Source organism: Aquila chrysaetos, chromosome 2 (assembly GCF_900496995.4).
Source record: "Aquila chrysaetos chrysaetos chromosome 2, bAquChr1.4, whole genome shotgun sequence".
In the NCBI taxonomy this organism is placed as follows: Eukaryota; Metazoa; Chordata; class Aves; order Accipitriformes; family Accipitridae; genus Aquila; species Aquila chrysaetos.
This window is the reverse complement of record NC_044005.1, coordinates 44275051-44292416: the sequence shown is the minus strand read 5'-3', so window position 1 is coordinate 44292416 and position 17366 is coordinate 44275051. Positions and strand designations below refer to the sequence as shown.

Below are 17366 nucleotides of genomic sequence, written 5' to 3'. Positions count from 1 at the left end.
CAGGGACATCAGGTCTGCAAATACATTGAGGATGTTGATATTGGTGAACAACTGCAGAGCTATTTTTCCTCTTCCTGATCTCTTACGTTCTTCTAGCAGGTTCAGGCTACGCCTCAGCCCATAAAAGTGCCGCAGTTCATCCCTCCTCCCAGACTTACTCCTCGTCCAAATTTTCTTCCACAGGTGAGTGTACAGAGAACAAGCAATAGAAGGAGGAACTTAATTATGGCATAGATAGGAGAGAGTTTCTATGAACATCATTTCTGTCAGTCTTTATTGGTGACCTGGTGGAGGAGACAATTCATCTTCAAGAGGTTTGCAGATGATGCCAAATTTGAGGGTGCAGTCAATACTCTTGAGGGCAGTGCTGACATTCAGAGGGCCCTAGACAGGACAGAGGAATGGGCCAGCAGGAATCTCTTGAGCTTCAGCATGGAAAAAGGCAAAGTCTTGCACCTGGAATGGACTAGCCCCCTGCATAGGTACAGGCTGGGGGCTGGCTGGCTAGGGAGCAGCACTGCTTAAAAGGTCTTGGTTGACAGTCGCTAAACTAGTGATGTGCCCTGGCAGCAAAGAAGCCTGGCAGCCTATTGGGCTCTACCAACGGGACCGTAGCCAGTAGATTAAGGGAAGAGATTATCCACCTTTCCTCAGCAATCATAAAACTGGATCTGATACACAGCATGCAGTTTTGGGCCCCCTGGTTGATAAATTTGAATGAATCCAGGGAAGGAAGGCCTCTAAGATAGCTGGGGGGGGCAGGAATATATGACCTGCAAGGGGAGGCTGAGGGTTCTGGGCTTGTTCAGTTTGAAGAAAAGGTTTTGGGGGCACACTAACAGCAGCCTTATTTCCAATATCAACAAGGAAATTAACAAGAAGATGGAGACATAGGTGCTTAGCAGGAGAATTATAGACAATGATCATAAATTGGAACAGGGAAGGTTTAGACCGCATATAAAGAAAGAATTCTCTCTTTGAGGACAATTAGGAGTGGAAGAGGCTTCCCGGAGACATTGTGGAAGCTCCGTCCTTGGAGTTTTACAAGACCCATCTGGACAAAGCCCTGAGCAACCTGGTCTGCATTTAGTGTTGGCCCTGCTCTGAGCAGGAGGTTGAATTAGAGACCTCCCGAGCTGCCTCCCAACCTGCATGAGTCTGTGATTATGAAATGTGCATATGATGATCATATATGATCCTATTTACATCAAATGAAATGAACCTATGGAACAGGTGTCAAAAAAATCAAAGCATCACACAAGGCCTTAAATTGCTCTAATTGTTGTTTGCTGCTCATGAGTAAAAAAGAAAAAACGATATGTCTCTAGATTGTTCCTAAGTATTTCTGTATTGCAACAGAGAGTGACCTCTGTTTGCAGCTGAGCAGTAAAACTTCTGTTTTACTTTTTTTTTCATGGTTTGGGAAAGACACAGATTTCTTGTTCCTTTAAAAAAACATCTTGGAGGAACTTTTTCATTTGTAAGAAATACGTGGTACTGTGAATAAAAGTCTAAATCTTTTACAAAAGAAAAAAGGAAAATATAGGCTGGTATCTGATTAAGATTTGAGGATGGTGAGATCTGTTGGAATGTGACCTAGTTTTCCATGATAAAATGCATTATGGAGTATTAAAGGTGGATAGGACAAAAGGAATCAAATAAGGAAAAAGACTTTATTTTCAGAGTAATGCATTCTACTTCTGTACTCTGTAATGATGTGATAAGTAGAAACTTAACAATGGGAAAGAAATAAGCAAGTATTGGTGGTGGAGTATATGAAGATTCTTGTGGTTCTTTTCTTTCTTGTGAAAGAAGAAAAGAGTAATGACTGCATTTACGTGTAGCCTTTAGCACTTTCAATGAGGGATTAATGTATAATCTTGGCAATTTTTTGCTTAGCAAGATTGGTTGTGCAGGTGTCTAAATAATATATGGAGTTGACAAAGGTAACGGGGATTTGCTGAAAAATTTAATTATTTCTTTCAGGGCACAATCAACTGTTCATGATTTCTTGGAGTCTCAGTATAAAGCCCTGAGACACACTTTTAACACGAGAGCCTCATGTAAATATTACATGAATTTTTTGGCTTGCAAAACCAATATGTTGATTTAGATACAGATAAGGCACTTGGCAATAAACATGCAATATAAGTGTCTGTGCATCCAAATACCATTTCGGGGACAGTGACTGCATATGCAAATGTTATGGATGGGTTTTATGCAAGTAGGTTTGAAAATGTGGCTTTTCCTTCTCACAGCACATACTTAGGACACTATGCTAAAAATTACATTCTATAAAAAAATCAAGCAACCTTCTGCAGATTATATAGGCTGAATTGAAAGACTTAGTAAAAAAGTTCATCTGAAATACTGATATACAAATCTCTTTCTTTTTCTTTTTTCTTTTTTTTTTTTTTTGTAGGTTCGACCTAAACCAGTTGCCCAAAATAACATTCCTATTGCCCCAGCACCTCCTCCAATGCTTGCAGCTCCTCAGCTTATTCAGAGACCTGTGATGTTGACAACAAAGTTCACACCCACCTCTTTACCCAACTCTCAGAACTCCATACATCCAGTTCGTGTAGTTAATGGGCAGACAGCAACCATAGCCAAAACTTTCCCTATGGCACAGCTCACCAGCATCGTGATAGCAGCACCGGGTACCAGGCTCGCTGGACCTCAGACTGTACAGATCAGCAAACCAAACATTGAAAAACAGGTACAGATAAGAAAGTGTCTACTAATGCAACGTACCAGGTTTATTGCTTTACTGTGCCGATTTGGAGGGGATGACAACCACGGAGAAATTTTCAGTGGGTACTGGAGATACTCATGTTCCAACAATAGGACAAATTATGGAATGACTTGCAACTCTTGGGGTGGAAGTTACCATTTTCTTTAATACGGGCTGTTGGAATCTTTTTCTCATGCTTCAGTGTTTTTATGCTCCCCCTACTGTTTTAACTTCAGTAGTTTATAAGCAAGCTACATCGCAGGACTGTACTAGTATCTTGGAGACCAAGCCTTTAGGAAACACTGGAAAAATATTTTCTGTGTTTCTGTTTTTCAAAGGGTGGCTACATGAAAGGCAAAAATTACACAAAATTGTAGGGGTGTTTAATGCGATAAATGTAGCCATTTCTTCCTTGATCTTGCAGTCTTGTGATTGGAGGCAAAATAGTCTAACTCAGCTTCTGAAGACAGATAGTTCCCTGTGACTAAATTGGATTGATTGAGTGGAAAGGAGACCCTCAGAAACAGAGAGTTCTAGATGTTTAGTTTTATAGTGTCTCTCCAGAAAAAACTTTTATAAAATAAAACATGACTTTAGTCAGTGTGGATTGCAACTGAGAGTCTTTGCCATTCAGTTCAAGTAAAGCAATCTTCTGTTTCACTTTTAACTCTACCATATATTGTATGTTAGTAATAGTATAATATTGTATACTATATAATACGTTATCTATAACATATAATATTTATGTAATTTATATAAATAATAATAGTGTATATTTCATTTATAACTCTTTCATAGACTAATGTGCCTTGAAGTTACCTTCTGCTTTTGAAGTCACCTATGGAGACTGAAAATCATGTGCATGAAAGATATGCTCATGCTCAGTTCTGCTTATTAATTCTCATGAGTAGGTTCTTGCATACCTCAAGGCTGTGCCACAAGTTACTCAGCAATGAGTGCCCTTTTCGTTTGATTTGGAGTTGTACTTCTACCACACTATATTTTTGATACCTATTCCTTTTGATGTCAGCAATATTTGTTTGCTCTTTGAATAATTAATGAACAATTAATGAACTATGAACAATTCAACTGTTGAAAAACATACAGAATTGTGGTGTTTTAGCAATACATGAATTTTTCTGTATATTTTCTCCATATCATAAAGGGGAAAAGTTTGTCTCTCTGTAGCTTTCCTCACTTAGTTTGTAGCCTAAACAGCTATGCCATGGGCTGAGGATTGTCATGCAGGGTTTGGGATACCATTGCAGAGGATTATGACTTCAGAAAAGAAAAAAGCTTCAGAAACATCTGAGATTGTAGGAGTCACAGAGACAGTTTTTGAGCCATTCATAATTCTATGAAATATGAAGACTGAGGAGTGAGAAGTACAAAATGCATGTGCCATGCAGAATGGTTTCTACCTGGAAGTCTTCCATGGGATGCTTTTTCTTAAAGGGTCTGTTAGTTTTCCCATACCATATAGTGATTTCTGTAATGGAGTTAACTCTTAAGATTACTTCTATTGCTTGCATGGCTGGGTGGGTTAATGGCATGGTGGTAAGGCTGTTTCATCCTTCGTTAAAGGAAAACACTTTATTTAACATTCCTCTCACATCAGATTTGTCAATTAAGTCTTTGTTAGTACATGGCGAGCTTTAAAACTGTTTTTCTCCTGTATCTACAAAAGTATTTGTTTTGCTTTCTTAGTCAAAGTAAAAAAAGTCATTCTGATCACTGAATGAGAGAAACACTTTCTTTTCAGACTATTAAACCACACGTGGAAGCAGAAGAGAAGCAAACAGAAAGTCGTACAGTTACTCCACCTGCTGCACCGAAGCCAAAACGAGAAGAAAATCCACAGGTATCAGAACACACCCAGAGCTTTCTTTTAAGAAAAAAAGGAAACACTCTGTCCTTCAGAAAATATTTTTCCCTCTCTGTTCCCTCAAGACTCCCTAACTTTAACATTCCATACATTCTTGTTGGACAGCAGTAGTTGATAAGGCTACAGAATAAGAACTCTAAATAAATATAATGCATTGCATTTTTCAGTCCTGGAATGCATTTGACTTCTGACTCTTTTGTAAGATAGAAGATCATAATTTCCTTCTGATACTTCAACCAGGAGGCTTAGATTACAGTGTTGATTTCCATTCCTTTGAGGTTTTAGGCTTCTGGAGCTATTTTTAATGCTGGAGAAATGTCTTTATTTTGCTTTATAAAATATTTCTGCTCTGGTGAGCAAGATGGAAAGAGTCATATATGTTCACATTCTGCACGGGTTTTATTCAGGTTTCAGTCCAGTTGATTTGGGGGAAAAGACTGGCCAGAATGGCTGTTTCTTAAAACCTTTCTGCCGTGCAGGGATTTGGAACTGATTACAGCTAAATGCTCTACTACATTTGTTTTTGTAGGTGCGTTCAAATGGACTACTGTGGAGCATTAACTGTTGTCAGTATAAATTCTGATTTTTACATGTCTGTGCACTTCCTGCATTAAAATTAGAATCCTTTAAGAAAGCCATAGCCCTTGTCAAATGGCAAATGTAAACCAGAGTTGCTGCTTGTAGTTCACAGTATATGGAGAATGATCTTCAACTACCAATATTTTGCTGGCAATTGAACCGTGTTGGTATTTACTAAGAGCCAATCATATAGTTGGTTCAGTGCTGGCCTGCAAGTAAAGAAACTGCTTTCTTGTTCCCACCTCTGCCAGCTCTGTGATCGTGAGCAGTTGGCATTTCCTTGTATCTCAGCCTAGGATCCCATCTAGAAAATGGGACTGTTGTCTGTCCTCTGTAAAGCAGTTTGACATATATGAATGAAAATTGATTTATAGAAGCAAACTATTACCAATAACATTTTTGTTGCTTAGTTACCTGTCAACTGACTTCAAAGGGCCTAAGTGACATAGCTCATCCTAACGGTTGGACTTGTCATGATCTTTTTTTCTCTCCCCTCACAGAAACTTGCCTTCATGGTGTCTCTGGGACTAGTTACTCATGACCATCTGGAAGGTAGGAAAAACGTCTTAAGTTGGTTCTTGAACTCCCTGTTTCGTGGCCTTTCTGAATTGAAAGTATGGGTTCAAAATATTTCTGTCTTAAATGCAGTATTTTCTTGCACAAAAGTACATTTGGGATGTCTGTACTCTTGATCTAACTTAGTTTGTTGTGCATACTTTTTTTATTCCTCTTATTACATTGAAACAAAGCAATTACTTATGCAGCAGAGATCAGTGGTTGGGAAGAACGTGTATGCTCTGATGGTAGGAAAGCAATTTGTGACAATCCCATTGCTTTCTGGACAACCCCCGTATCTTCAAAGTTACACCATGGTTAATTTTACTGTAACCAACATGTGGACTTTTCATTTATTTCATGATGTCACGGGACTGTAATCTGTAGTGAATGAGTTAATAGATTATAATTGGGTTTATAGTTTAAACTCCTTAATCCTATACAGTGAAATACAGCCTAATATTTCAGTGGCTTGCACATTTTTGTACTGTGTTTATTTTTAAGTATCAACAAGGTTACCAGAGGCTTTTTGTTTCAGATTCCAATTACACTGACCATGAGTTTAAAACGTCTTAGTCGTGGAGTACTTGGCAAGAAGATGGCAGTCATTTCATTAGTTAGTTGAGCACTGTATTTGTATTCCTTGTCAGCTCTTAGTTTTCAAACCTTCAGAAATTAGAAGTATAACAAAGTTGCCTATATTCAGCATGATTGGCGTTCTGTAGAAATGTTCACAGCTCTCCCCACATGCAAACTGAATTCTGAGGACTTTATATAATTTCCGAGACCCATTGTTTTCTAACCTGAATGCTTTGTTTTACAAGAAATCCAAAGTAAGCGACAAGAGAGGAAAAGAAGAACAACAGCAAATCCAGTGTACAGTGGAGCCGTTTTTGAGCCTGAGGTATTAATTTTTTGCTGGGGAAAGCTGGTATTTTCATTCTGAGCTTGTGTGTCTTTTCTGCCATGTTGCTACCTCCTAAGCGATCTCAGTCCTAACTAGATAGGCAAGCTATCATTTATAATTCAAAAGGCCATTGCAATGATAGGACCCTCAGATTTTTAAATAGTAAATGCATTGGGATGTTCTTCTAATGCATCTCTTTCTGCCTCTTCCTATGTAAAGCTGATGTTAAATGGCAGCATGTGTTAGTCTTACCATTAGGTCTGCTTGCATATCAGTCTGAAGCAGTCCAGATGTCAGCAGTAGTGTAAAAAAGCCAACATTTCTGAAGCTGTGCTTCAGAAAACAGAACAGCCAGTAATCTCACTTAGTACTACTATGTAATATTAACCAACAAAAATTGTTATATTCTTCCCTGCAGCGCAAGAAGAGTGCGGTCACATACCTGAACAGCACAATGCATCCCGGGACACGTAAAAGAGGTGAGGTATACTTAGACCTGTCTCCCTGCTGTATGCCTCTTCCTTCATCTTGCATTTGCAGTCCCCTTGTTAATTTGAAGAGCAAAACAAAGAAGGACTCTACAGTACTTCATTTGTCCAGTAAATTTCCACAGTAGACAAAGGTCATGACTTCTAGGGATTAGCATAGCAGGTTTTATTAGGCAGCTCAATGTTTCATTTCAGTTTCACTCTCCCCCCCCAAAAAAATAAAATACAACAGATAGAGCAAGTGAAAGGTGAGATGTTTGAACATCATTTAGTGGTATAAAGCTGCTGTCAAATCCTCTTGTTAATAACTAAATTGTATTGTTACTGTCAAGAAGGTGGTTATGGAAAAATGTCTGTGCCCTGAATAGGAGAGGAAACTTAGTGTGACAAAAGCCTTGTTCCTCACTGGGGGTAGAGATGGGTCCTTCAAAAGAATTCATTTTGAGCAAGAAAGGCTAACGTGCTCATACTGAGCACTTTTCTGGAACCAGAGTGCTACTTGTCCTAAAATGAGATGGATCTTTCCGATAGGTATGCAGTATTATTCAGTAGAAATCCTTCTGTAGAACAGGTGAAATTTGAAGACTTAGATTATGGTGAAACAGATGAGTCAGAACAGCATAGGAGAGAACATGATACCATTTTTTGTGTATGGCATCAACCACACATATATGACAATCTTTCCTTGATTTTTGATGATTTTCTGCAGTCTTGTAATACCTTCTCTACTCCAGAGTTTGCTGTATTAAAAGAAGTAATCAATTCGATCAAAAAAAACCAGTCCTATCTAGCACTGACCACTTCCATTAGCTTTGGTTTTTGGCTGCAAGGTCAAATATTCATTTGACGTGTACTCTCCTTGATATACCTCTTCAGTCCAGCAGGTAGTGTGGCAAAGCTGACACTTCTGCAGCTATGCTGTTTTTAAATAAAAGACACCAGTCTCTACTGCCATCCTCTAATAATATTAAATGTATTTTTTAAAATGATATGATGTAGATTTTACAGAGAGAGAGTTTTGCATTTACTCTGTGGATAAGTAAATGTTCCTTCTCCTAGTAATGATTTCTTAATTCTATTTTATAACTCATTGTGAACAATTACTGTATCAATGAAAATGATTGCATGCTTTTGTACTTGATACTCTCTTAGCCTGTTTTTGCACACTGACTGCTATTATACTTTCTTTTTTTCCTCACACCCTGTTGTGAGCCTGTACCTTGCATCAGCACCGAATCAGTAGCACACATTTTCAGTTGACAAAAGATTTGGATGTATACTCTTGTTTTGTGATTTAGTATAGCAATATATTAGGTAAAAAGCTTATGCAAGCATGTGCCCTTGAGAGCTTTAGTTTAATTCTAGATGGTGCTGAGCATGTCAGAAATTTCAGCCATGGACATCACTATTAGAAATCCGTTTCCAAGGACATACTTAGTTCTGGAACGTATCCAGACCTTAAATGCAAGGTTTAGCATGTTAATAGGTATAGACTGACAATCTGTAAACATAAGATCTGGGGAATTATTCCTAGATCCTAACTCCTTTATGTTTACATATCCATAAATTACCCTGGAGAAGGGAGGCAGAAATGATGGTTACATACTGTGTTTTTGCTGTCTTGCTTTGCATACATAATTTTATGAAAAATGTTACGAACACATTTTGCTCTTCTGCTAGTCTAAAGGAGCATATAGAAGTTGTGCATAATCAAACATACTTGACTAAGAAAGTCTAAGAAAGAATACAGAATCTGGGGGGGTTACAGTGGAATACCAGTGGTAGGTTACAACTGGTAGTGCTGGTGGTGTGGGTCAGACAACAGGACCTGTTCTTGAGGTAGCCTAATTTAAAAAATGTACCAGTAGGGTAGGAAGTGCTGATCTGTGGGTGAGTGGGTTTAAAAAAGGGGGAAGAAAAGGCGGGGGGGGTGGTGAGTGTTGGCCTCTGATAAAGGACTTAACCTTTGTGTAGATTCATGCTGGCACTAGAAAGATAGGGAGGTGTGGGATAACAGGAGAAAGGATTTAATAGTAGTTATTGTAGCTTCTCTCTAGCTTTGATGCCAACATGTTTTCCCTAAAAACTAAATAGCCTCATTTCTAGGAGTGGCTTTTGTGGGAGTGATTCTTTGACCCTCTATAGAGCTTATTTCTATTTCCTTCTGAAATACATCTTTTAAATGTTCTTTCCTTGCACAATTCTGCTTAAAGATTTCTAAAAAAATGTTTAAATCTTTGCTTCTGTCCTTCCACTTGTAACTTTTATATTAACTTCCTCTCTGTGCTACATCATTTCCTTTTTCACGCTAGCCAATGAGGACCACTGGCCAAAGGTATGTAAGATCATTTTTCCTTTTTTTTTTTCTTTTTTTTTTTTTTTTTTTTTTTTTTTTTTTTTGTGTTCCCTGTTGTTAATATGTAGGTCGTCCACCTAAATACAACACGGTGCTGGGGTTCGGGGCTTTGACCCCCACGTCCCCTCTGTCCAGTTATCCTGACTCCCCTGAAAATGAAAAGACAGAGACCACATTTACTTTTCCCGCAGCTGTTCAGCCTGTGTCCCTGCCTAGCCCCAGCTCCACAGACGTAAGTAACTCTTGGGGAGGGGGTTAGTTTTAGAAAGATATGCAGAAACAGCCACAAGGAAAATTTTTGCAGATTTTGGTTCTTTAGTCTCACTCATCATTTGTCCTGATTCAGTTCAGTGAAACAGTCCAGCATTCTTTTAACACCCTTCCTTTTTCCTCCTGCACCTATGTTCTTGTCCTGTGGAGATTTTATTTATAACTCCTTCAGGGGATTGAAACATTGGGAGGCACCAGGCATGCTAGATGAGCTCATTTCCTTTGTGCAATGTCTGAGATCTTGTCGGACTGAATTGAATCTGTCATCCATGAAAAAGGGGGAAGAGGAGAATGAAAAGTATTACTTACAGACCATAATAACAAAAAGTTGTGGTGTTTCTGTAAGGAGAGAAGGAGGGAAACTGCTTGGATCACACAGAACAGCCAGGAGCAGCATTTGTGGCACTGGTTTGGCAGTTCTGGTGTACTGGCGTAGCTAAATACATTGCCCCTGTGGTCAGATCACAAAATCTGTCTTGAGTGAAATCTGGTCATATTGTTATAATTTGTAAAGAAGTGAGTGTCCTTATTTTAAGTTAATTCAAAGATAAGATTTGCTACTCAAAGCACAACCTTTTTTAAGTTGCTGATAACTATCCAATTATTTCATTGTTTCTATTTCTTGCAAAAACATTATGAAAAAATTAAAGGCCATGCATAAACTTTAGAAGAAAAATAGTGTGGGAAGAATTGGACTGAGTCGCTGTGTAGGTCCAACATGACATAAGGAAGGGACTGTACGCTATGGTTTGTCTGAAAGTGTACTGTGACTGTTCAGTATGGGTGAAACAATTCATTGCACAAAAATTCTCAGGAGTTGTAGTGTACTTCCAGTGAAGTGCTTGCGTTTTAATGACTAGTACTTACTGGGCACAGTTTAAAAATAAAAAGGTGCTTGCTTATTTCTTCATACCAGTGCTGCAAACTCCTTCTGCAATCTGAGTCAGAGTGGTCTCCTCCCCCCCCGCCCCCTTTTTTTTGTTAAACATATCATATATAATTGAGGCCCAAGCACTTGAAATGGGCTTTAAGGAAGAGTTGGGCAGCTTTATTTTTGTCTGTGCAGTTGCACCACTGTAAATACATAGACTGAGAGACCAACTCTACTGGCCACATACAACAGGGAATAGAAGCCAGCTTCTTGCCTCTGAACTGTATTTGTTCTGCAGAGGTAACAGGAATAGAAATAGTACAAGTGTGTCTGAGTCACTGAAATAAATAGATGCAATTCTGATACCCAGGGAATATGTTTGTGAAATTAAAAGGTTCTCTTTCATATAGTCATTTTTGAGACCAGAATAGCACTTGACTGTAAAAACCCTTTCCTGACAGTCAAATGAATGGGATTGTGGAACAGCCCCTCAGGGAGAAGGTGGGGCAGCTCCATCCCTGGGGACTTTTAAAAGTAAGCAGTACAAACAGCTAGGAAACATGCTGGAGAGCACATTTTTTACATTGGCCCCAAGAGAAAGACTGGATAATGTGGTGGGGGTCTTTTCCATCTCTGACCTGTGTGTGTATACTGCCGAGTCTTTTCCCACCGTGTAAGAGCTCTCAAAACACTATGATGAGTTGTTGCCCTGTTTTCTGCAGTGCCTGGTGGCAGCAAGCTATGTGAAGAATAGTGAATTTCTGTAGCATTCAAATCTAGTTCTGAATGCCCTGAATTTTCTGAAGTTGGATAGTATTTAGGCCTAGGTTTGGGATTGCTTTAATATTCATTAATTAATGAAAATAGAATGATTTTAAAGGAGACAGTGGAAGATTACACAGCAGGTAATTAACATTCTATCTTACCTGAGCATATTACAATATAGCACAGTAGCACTCTTTCCCCTTTAGAATCATATATAAATCTCCTTTAACATGTTTCCAGACAAGTCATTTAGTTTATATATATACAACAGCACTAACATTTTTGTGGGTTTAATTTTTTGAAAAATTTTTATCCCAAAGTCCCATTCAGTGCATGTTTGCTGTCAATTGGGCTAATTTGGTAGACTTTTCAGAAATATTTAGTATTTAATTCCATATAAAATAAAATACAAGTAGAAAATATATTTCAAAGTGCTCATAAAATTATTTTTTTAATTAAAAATAGACTATTAAACAAAATTTGAACCTTCAGAGACAGCAAAATACTGGAAAGGAAGTAAATATGAGATCTGTTCTTCTGTCATTAGATCTTATGATTCTTACTTGCTAATCATAAAGAGAGGAATGATTTCCCATTGCCATCATGAGCTGGAAGGTAGTCTTCTGTTAATACATTCTCATAAAATTGCTGTATAAGCTCGTGCAGTCGCATCCCTTTTTTGTGATTCAGTTTCCCCCATTTATGTATTTGGCGTGGTGCTTCCTTTTCCCATCTGAGTTTTGAGAACTTAGCAATACTTGTAAAAACCTTTAGCATCCTTGACTGGAAAAGTGCTATATAATGCTGGAAAAGTACTATATATTTAAACACCAACAGTATGAGTTGTGCTGGTGGTGAATACAAAGAGGAAAAATAGGTCTTTGGCATTTAAGGAGCTTGCAGCTTAATTAAATGTAGAATACAGTATACACTGAAATGCTCGTGCCACGGTTTATGACCAGTACTACCACTGAGAACTGTCCTGCCTGTCACAAGCAGTCTTTTCTCATCTCTTAAATGCCTCCTGTGTTGTTCCAGCACAGATATATCTGAGGCCACATTGTGATCTGCATAAGGGAACTGGCATAGCTAAAAATTGTTAGTCTTAGCCAAGATCATGCCCTAATCTGGTTAATTTTATAGACACACTAGTTCTTGTGCCAGCCTCATGCAGGGGACAGAAATGAATGTCTGGGCACATAGAAAAGGCAGGATCACTTCTTCTGGCAGTGAGTCCAGTCCATGTTGTGTTGCAGAGGGTCTACACTGTTAGCAGATGATGTGAATATAGAAAGGTCTCTTTAATCTAGATAGGACAGAAAACATTGTCTGTAGTTACAGCCTCCAGCTTTTGGGGACTTAAAAATGAAAACACAACAAGTGCCTGCCTAAGTAAAAGGCTATCTCAGAAGTCTGGGTTAAAACAAATGAGCAGTTCCTCAGACAGATACAGAAGACTGCAGTTTTGCCCATCTTCAAAATATTTTTGCATTAATTTGCTGAGGTCTAATTCCTATAGGCTTTAGAATGGAAATTTGATATTTAGCACTTGAGTAATCTCTGTCTTTAGCCAGCCTATGAAAATTACAAATCAGGCCAAGCACTTGGCACCAGGCACCATGGCTCAGAATGGCCTTCTTGCCTTTCTCCTGAGTTGTCATTCTTTGAATGACAAGGGTAAATTTTGAAGGGAGGATTAAGCAGGAACTTGAGATGGGATTGGTGTTAAGGGTGGCGGGGTAGAAAGTAGGAATAGAACTTGGGAAAAGGAAGGAAGTAATGCAGTAGGCAGGATTGAGCAAAACTTATTCTCCCCCCCCCCCCCCCCTTTTTTTTTTCTTTTTTCTTTTTTGCGATTGGCTGTGAACCACTTGGTTATGTGTGATTCTTCCTCATGCAGTAGTGGCATATTCACCTGGAAGGTAGCAGTTGCCTTTGAAGGTCAATTACTCTGCAGTAAGAATAGTGCAAAAATCTTTATTCTAGTGATGGTTCAAGTCTGTGGTCACAAAATGCCTTTTTACTAGTAAACTTTTTATGTCAAAACAAGATTTCAATTCAGAGGAACTTTAAAGAACATTCAGATTGCGAAGTCAAGCCCATAAAAGTTAGGAAATGCAAGAATTATTATTGCTTCTGATAACTTAATTCACTTACATCATACATTATGATCATCTTTATTTATATTATCATGAACAATTCCTGTTGCGGAGAATTTAGTTTTCCCATGTTGTTCCAGTGAAATGTACATATAAGTATAGGTATTATTCTAACACACAAACTACATACGCTTCTGATTTGATACTGTATTATTCAGTTCTATTGCCTAAAGCCAGGCCCTGCTGCTCTAGACACTTTATAAAAATAAAGAAAACTGTTAGCCATCCAAAAAGCTTTCATTTATTTTTCTTGGTCTCTTGGTGCAGAGGAAGTAGAGCAAAAAGTGACATTAAATCACCTTTTATGGTCTCTGTTCTGAAATTATTCTTCAGTCTCTTCAGCCTGTAGCATGTGTTAGAGCAGCCTCAGCGAGCTCTGCTCCAGCCTAAGTTGGCTGCCTATAGCCCTCACAGAGCTGGTCCAAAAGCTGAGATTAGTGGGGTGCATGTCACAACATCAAATCCAGCCTGCCTTTATGCATATATTTATTAACTGCCCATAAAACTTGGGGCATTTCTTTGGAATCAAACAGTGGCTGGGATTTTGGTAAGACTGGTTATTAATTCTGAGGAAATGCCCTGAATTTTGCATTACCAAAAATAGGACTCTGGATTTTGTGCACGTCTGTTGTCATCTCAACGCGTTCAGCTGCACTGCACACTGACCAGCTGTGTCACTTCAGGTTTTGCAGCATTCAGTTGAATTTAGAAGGTTCTGGGTCTAAATGTCTCCCCCTCAAGAAGCAGCTGCATATGTCTCTTTCTGCAGGGTATTAGACAAAACAGGTTTTGTTTTCAACACACCAATAATTCTGCACCCGAGCCAGTTACCAAGTGCCATCATGTAGTCTGTGGCAACCAAAGCATCTTAACACATGTAATTCTCTAGAATGAGAATTTCCTTCTAAAATGTGAGACTTTTCCTCTTAAATTTTGCCTTAGGTTGCAGAGGATTTTGTTTCAGCTTTTGTGACATCTCCTACTGTTGTGGTTTAACCCCAACCGGCAATTAAGCACCCCATAGCAGCTCGCACATTCCCCACCCCTGCTGTGGGATGAGAGAGAGAATCAGAAAACAAAAAAGTAAAACTCGTGGTTGAGATAAAGACAGTTTAATAGGACAGAAAAGGAAGGGAAAATAATAATAATAGAATATACAAAACAGGTCATGTTCAACACAATTGCTCACCACCAGCTGACCAATGCCCAGCCAATCTCTGAGCCACAGTGCCCGGCCAGCCAACTCCTCCCAGTTTATATACTGGGCATGATGTCGTATGGTATGGAATACCCCGTTGGCCAGTTGGGGTCAGCTGCCCTGGCTGTGTCCCCTCCCAGCTTCTTGTGCCCCTCCAGCCCTCTTGCTGGCTGGGCATGAGAAGCTGGAAAATCCTTGACTTCTGACTAAACACTACTTAGCAACAACTGAAAACATCAGTGTGTTATCAACATTATTCTCATACTGAACCCAAATCATAACACTATACCAGCTACTAGAAAGAAAATCAACTCTATCCCAGCTGAAACCAGGACACCTGCCTGCCTTCTTTTCCTTGTACTCACAGAATGCATGATAGAGGAAAAGAAGTTCTTCCCAGCCTGGTTATACAGATCACTTCACAAGAGGCATGAGATGTCACTCATTTAATTCTTCATTTAACACTGAGGAACCTTTTGGTGTTAAAGGATGAAGTAATACCATAACTCAGCTCTCAGTGATACCTGGGAGTTACGGAACGAAAACATGGCACTGAAAATTCACTAAAGATTGATCCTTTACAAAACATCACATCAGTGCTAACCTTGGGAATTAAAAGAAGGATAGCCTTCCCTTTGAAGAAAGGCCTCATCAGCAGTAGAGCTGGGAAGCAGAAACCTGAGCAGATTGCTTGTGTGTCATTCTTCTAATATGTTTAATATTTTATCCATAGTAGAGATCAGCATCATTTTTCTTGCCTGGCAACTTAATGTGTAAGTTCACAGCCAAATCTGCTACCCTCCAAATTGATAGAACTTATTCATGCACGTGAAAAGACTGTATGGGTCAAAATGAAACCTTGCACACGTTGATATTTCATACAGAGGGAGTGTATATGCACAGTTTGACTCAACCCACGCATCTTAAGATTGTGGTTTTGCAGATCTGTTGTTTGTGTGAGACTTTAACCAAAGTCGGTGAGAAGTGCGTATTTCAGACTCCAGGGGGGGTCTTGACTATGTCGAATTGCCAGGACAGCCCACAGGTGGTGAGAGGAGAGGGCTGGGGTGCCCCTCTCCCCCTCTGTGGATGCTGAGCCATCTTTCTTTCATGCCTCTTTGTTCAAATAGCCGAAAACCAAACAGAAACACCACCACTACTCCAAGCATGAGATGGGAGTAACAGGAGGAGAGAGGGAGAAGAAGTGACAAAAATCAGACTTACCTTTCTGGGACGTTAATGGCTGTAGAAAAAAATTCTCTCTGATGGTGATGCAATAGTAACTAAATCTAGGTTTTTTTAAGAGCCACTGCCAGTAATGTTTTCAATTCTTTCTTTTAAAAACCCCTTAGTTAGAAAATCTCTCTTGGTATTCCTTCAGCCTGGCTCTCAGCCTGTGTTAGTGATGAAACATAAACCACTCTCAATAGAGAATGAGAAAATTTTGAGTCACAGCTTTTTTGGTGCAACTTGAGGTAACCTAAGTGAAGTAAAAAGAATTGTCTCAGATCATCGTTCATTCTGTTCTTCTTCATTTACAAGCACAACACCTTTTCCTTCCAGTTTCATTTCTAAAAGTGACCTAAATATTTGACAGGTTCTTTTAAGTCACTCAGTTGGGGTTTCTTACGTACTATTACTGGCAAGAGACAGTCTCATCAGCGTTCATGAAGTGGAGTTATGCTTATATCCAGGAATGAGAAGGGTTAGGAAAGTGGGTAGCTCATCACTTTAGGCAAAAAAAAAAAGCAGGATAAAGGGGGAATCTTAAGCAAGAAAGGCCATGGGGTAGCAGTTGTTACGAGAAGCTATGGTAATAAGTGTTTGCTGTAACATTTTGACTTGTGAGGACAGAGGGAGTGTTTGGGAGGACAGATGTCAGTGTTTCTGACATCTTGCCTCGTTTTCCTGTTTTACAGCCTAAAAAGGGCTTGACCATTTGGAATCCCCTTAGAAATAGTTTGTGCTGTAAACTTTGCATTCAACTAGGATGTAGATGTCAAAGGTCAAAGTTCACTTTTTGCCTTCTCTCTCTTTCTCTCACCCACACCCTTTCCCCTCAATTTTATAGGGCGATATCCATGAGGATTTTTGCAGTGTTTGCAGAAAAAGCGGGCAGTTGCTGATGTGTGACACGTGTTCACGTGTTTATCACCTGGACTGTCTGGACCCGCCTCTGAAAACCATTCCCAAGGGCATGTGGATCTGTCCCAAATGTCAAGACCAGGTATTGTTTGACAGACAGGAAGAGTTATATACAATGCGCTATGAAGAATTTTCCATGTTAAAGAAAATAACCAGATCACTTGGCTTACTTAGATTGAGACAGCCTGACGCTGAAAAAATCTATTTGATCTGTAATAAGGCTTGTGTGAATTTGATCGAATTGCCTCTGTTGGAATGTGTGCAAATACAAAACTGTTAGGTGTTGCTCCCAGATTTGGGATCTTTATTTGTTACCCTTGTTTTTACTGGGCCAAAGCACACAGACTTTTGGGAAAGGTTCTCTGTGACCCACAGAAATTTTGCTGTTCATCTTAAGCTTATTGTTTCTTCAAAAGTTATTAGTATATTCTTCTGGACAAATAAATAAAACATT

General features: G+C 39.1%; 1 protein-coding gene across 11 annotated transcripts in view; it reads left to right on the top strand.

The window, feature by feature from the left end:
* PHF21A (PHD finger protein 21A) overlaps nucleotides 1–17366 on the top strand; it is a 136982-nt gene that overhangs the window by 110280 nt on the left and 9336 nt on the right. For 6 of the 11 annotated variants that reach the window (XM_030039528.2, XM_030039512.2, XM_030039521.2 and 3 more), the window contains 8 exons: nucleotides 97–183; nucleotides 2423–2719; nucleotides 4497–4595; nucleotides 5699–5750; nucleotides 6578–6657; nucleotides 7079–7139; nucleotides 9573–9736; nucleotides 16839–16994. In XM_030039528.2, coding sequence (XP_029895388.1) covers nucleotides 97–183; nucleotides 2423–2719; nucleotides 4497–4595; nucleotides 5699–5750; nucleotides 6578–6657; nucleotides 7079–7139; nucleotides 9573–9736; nucleotides 16839–16994 — 996 coding nt within the window. Of the gene's footprint in view, nucleotides 1–96; nucleotides 184–2422; nucleotides 2720–4496; nucleotides 4596–5698; nucleotides 5751–6577; nucleotides 6658–7078; nucleotides 7140–9460; nucleotides 9484–9572; nucleotides 9737–16838; nucleotides 16995–17366 lie in introns of all 11 variants that reach the window. The other 5 variants (XM_030039536.2, XM_030039553.2, XM_030039562.2 and 2 more) reach the window with 3 other exon arrangements.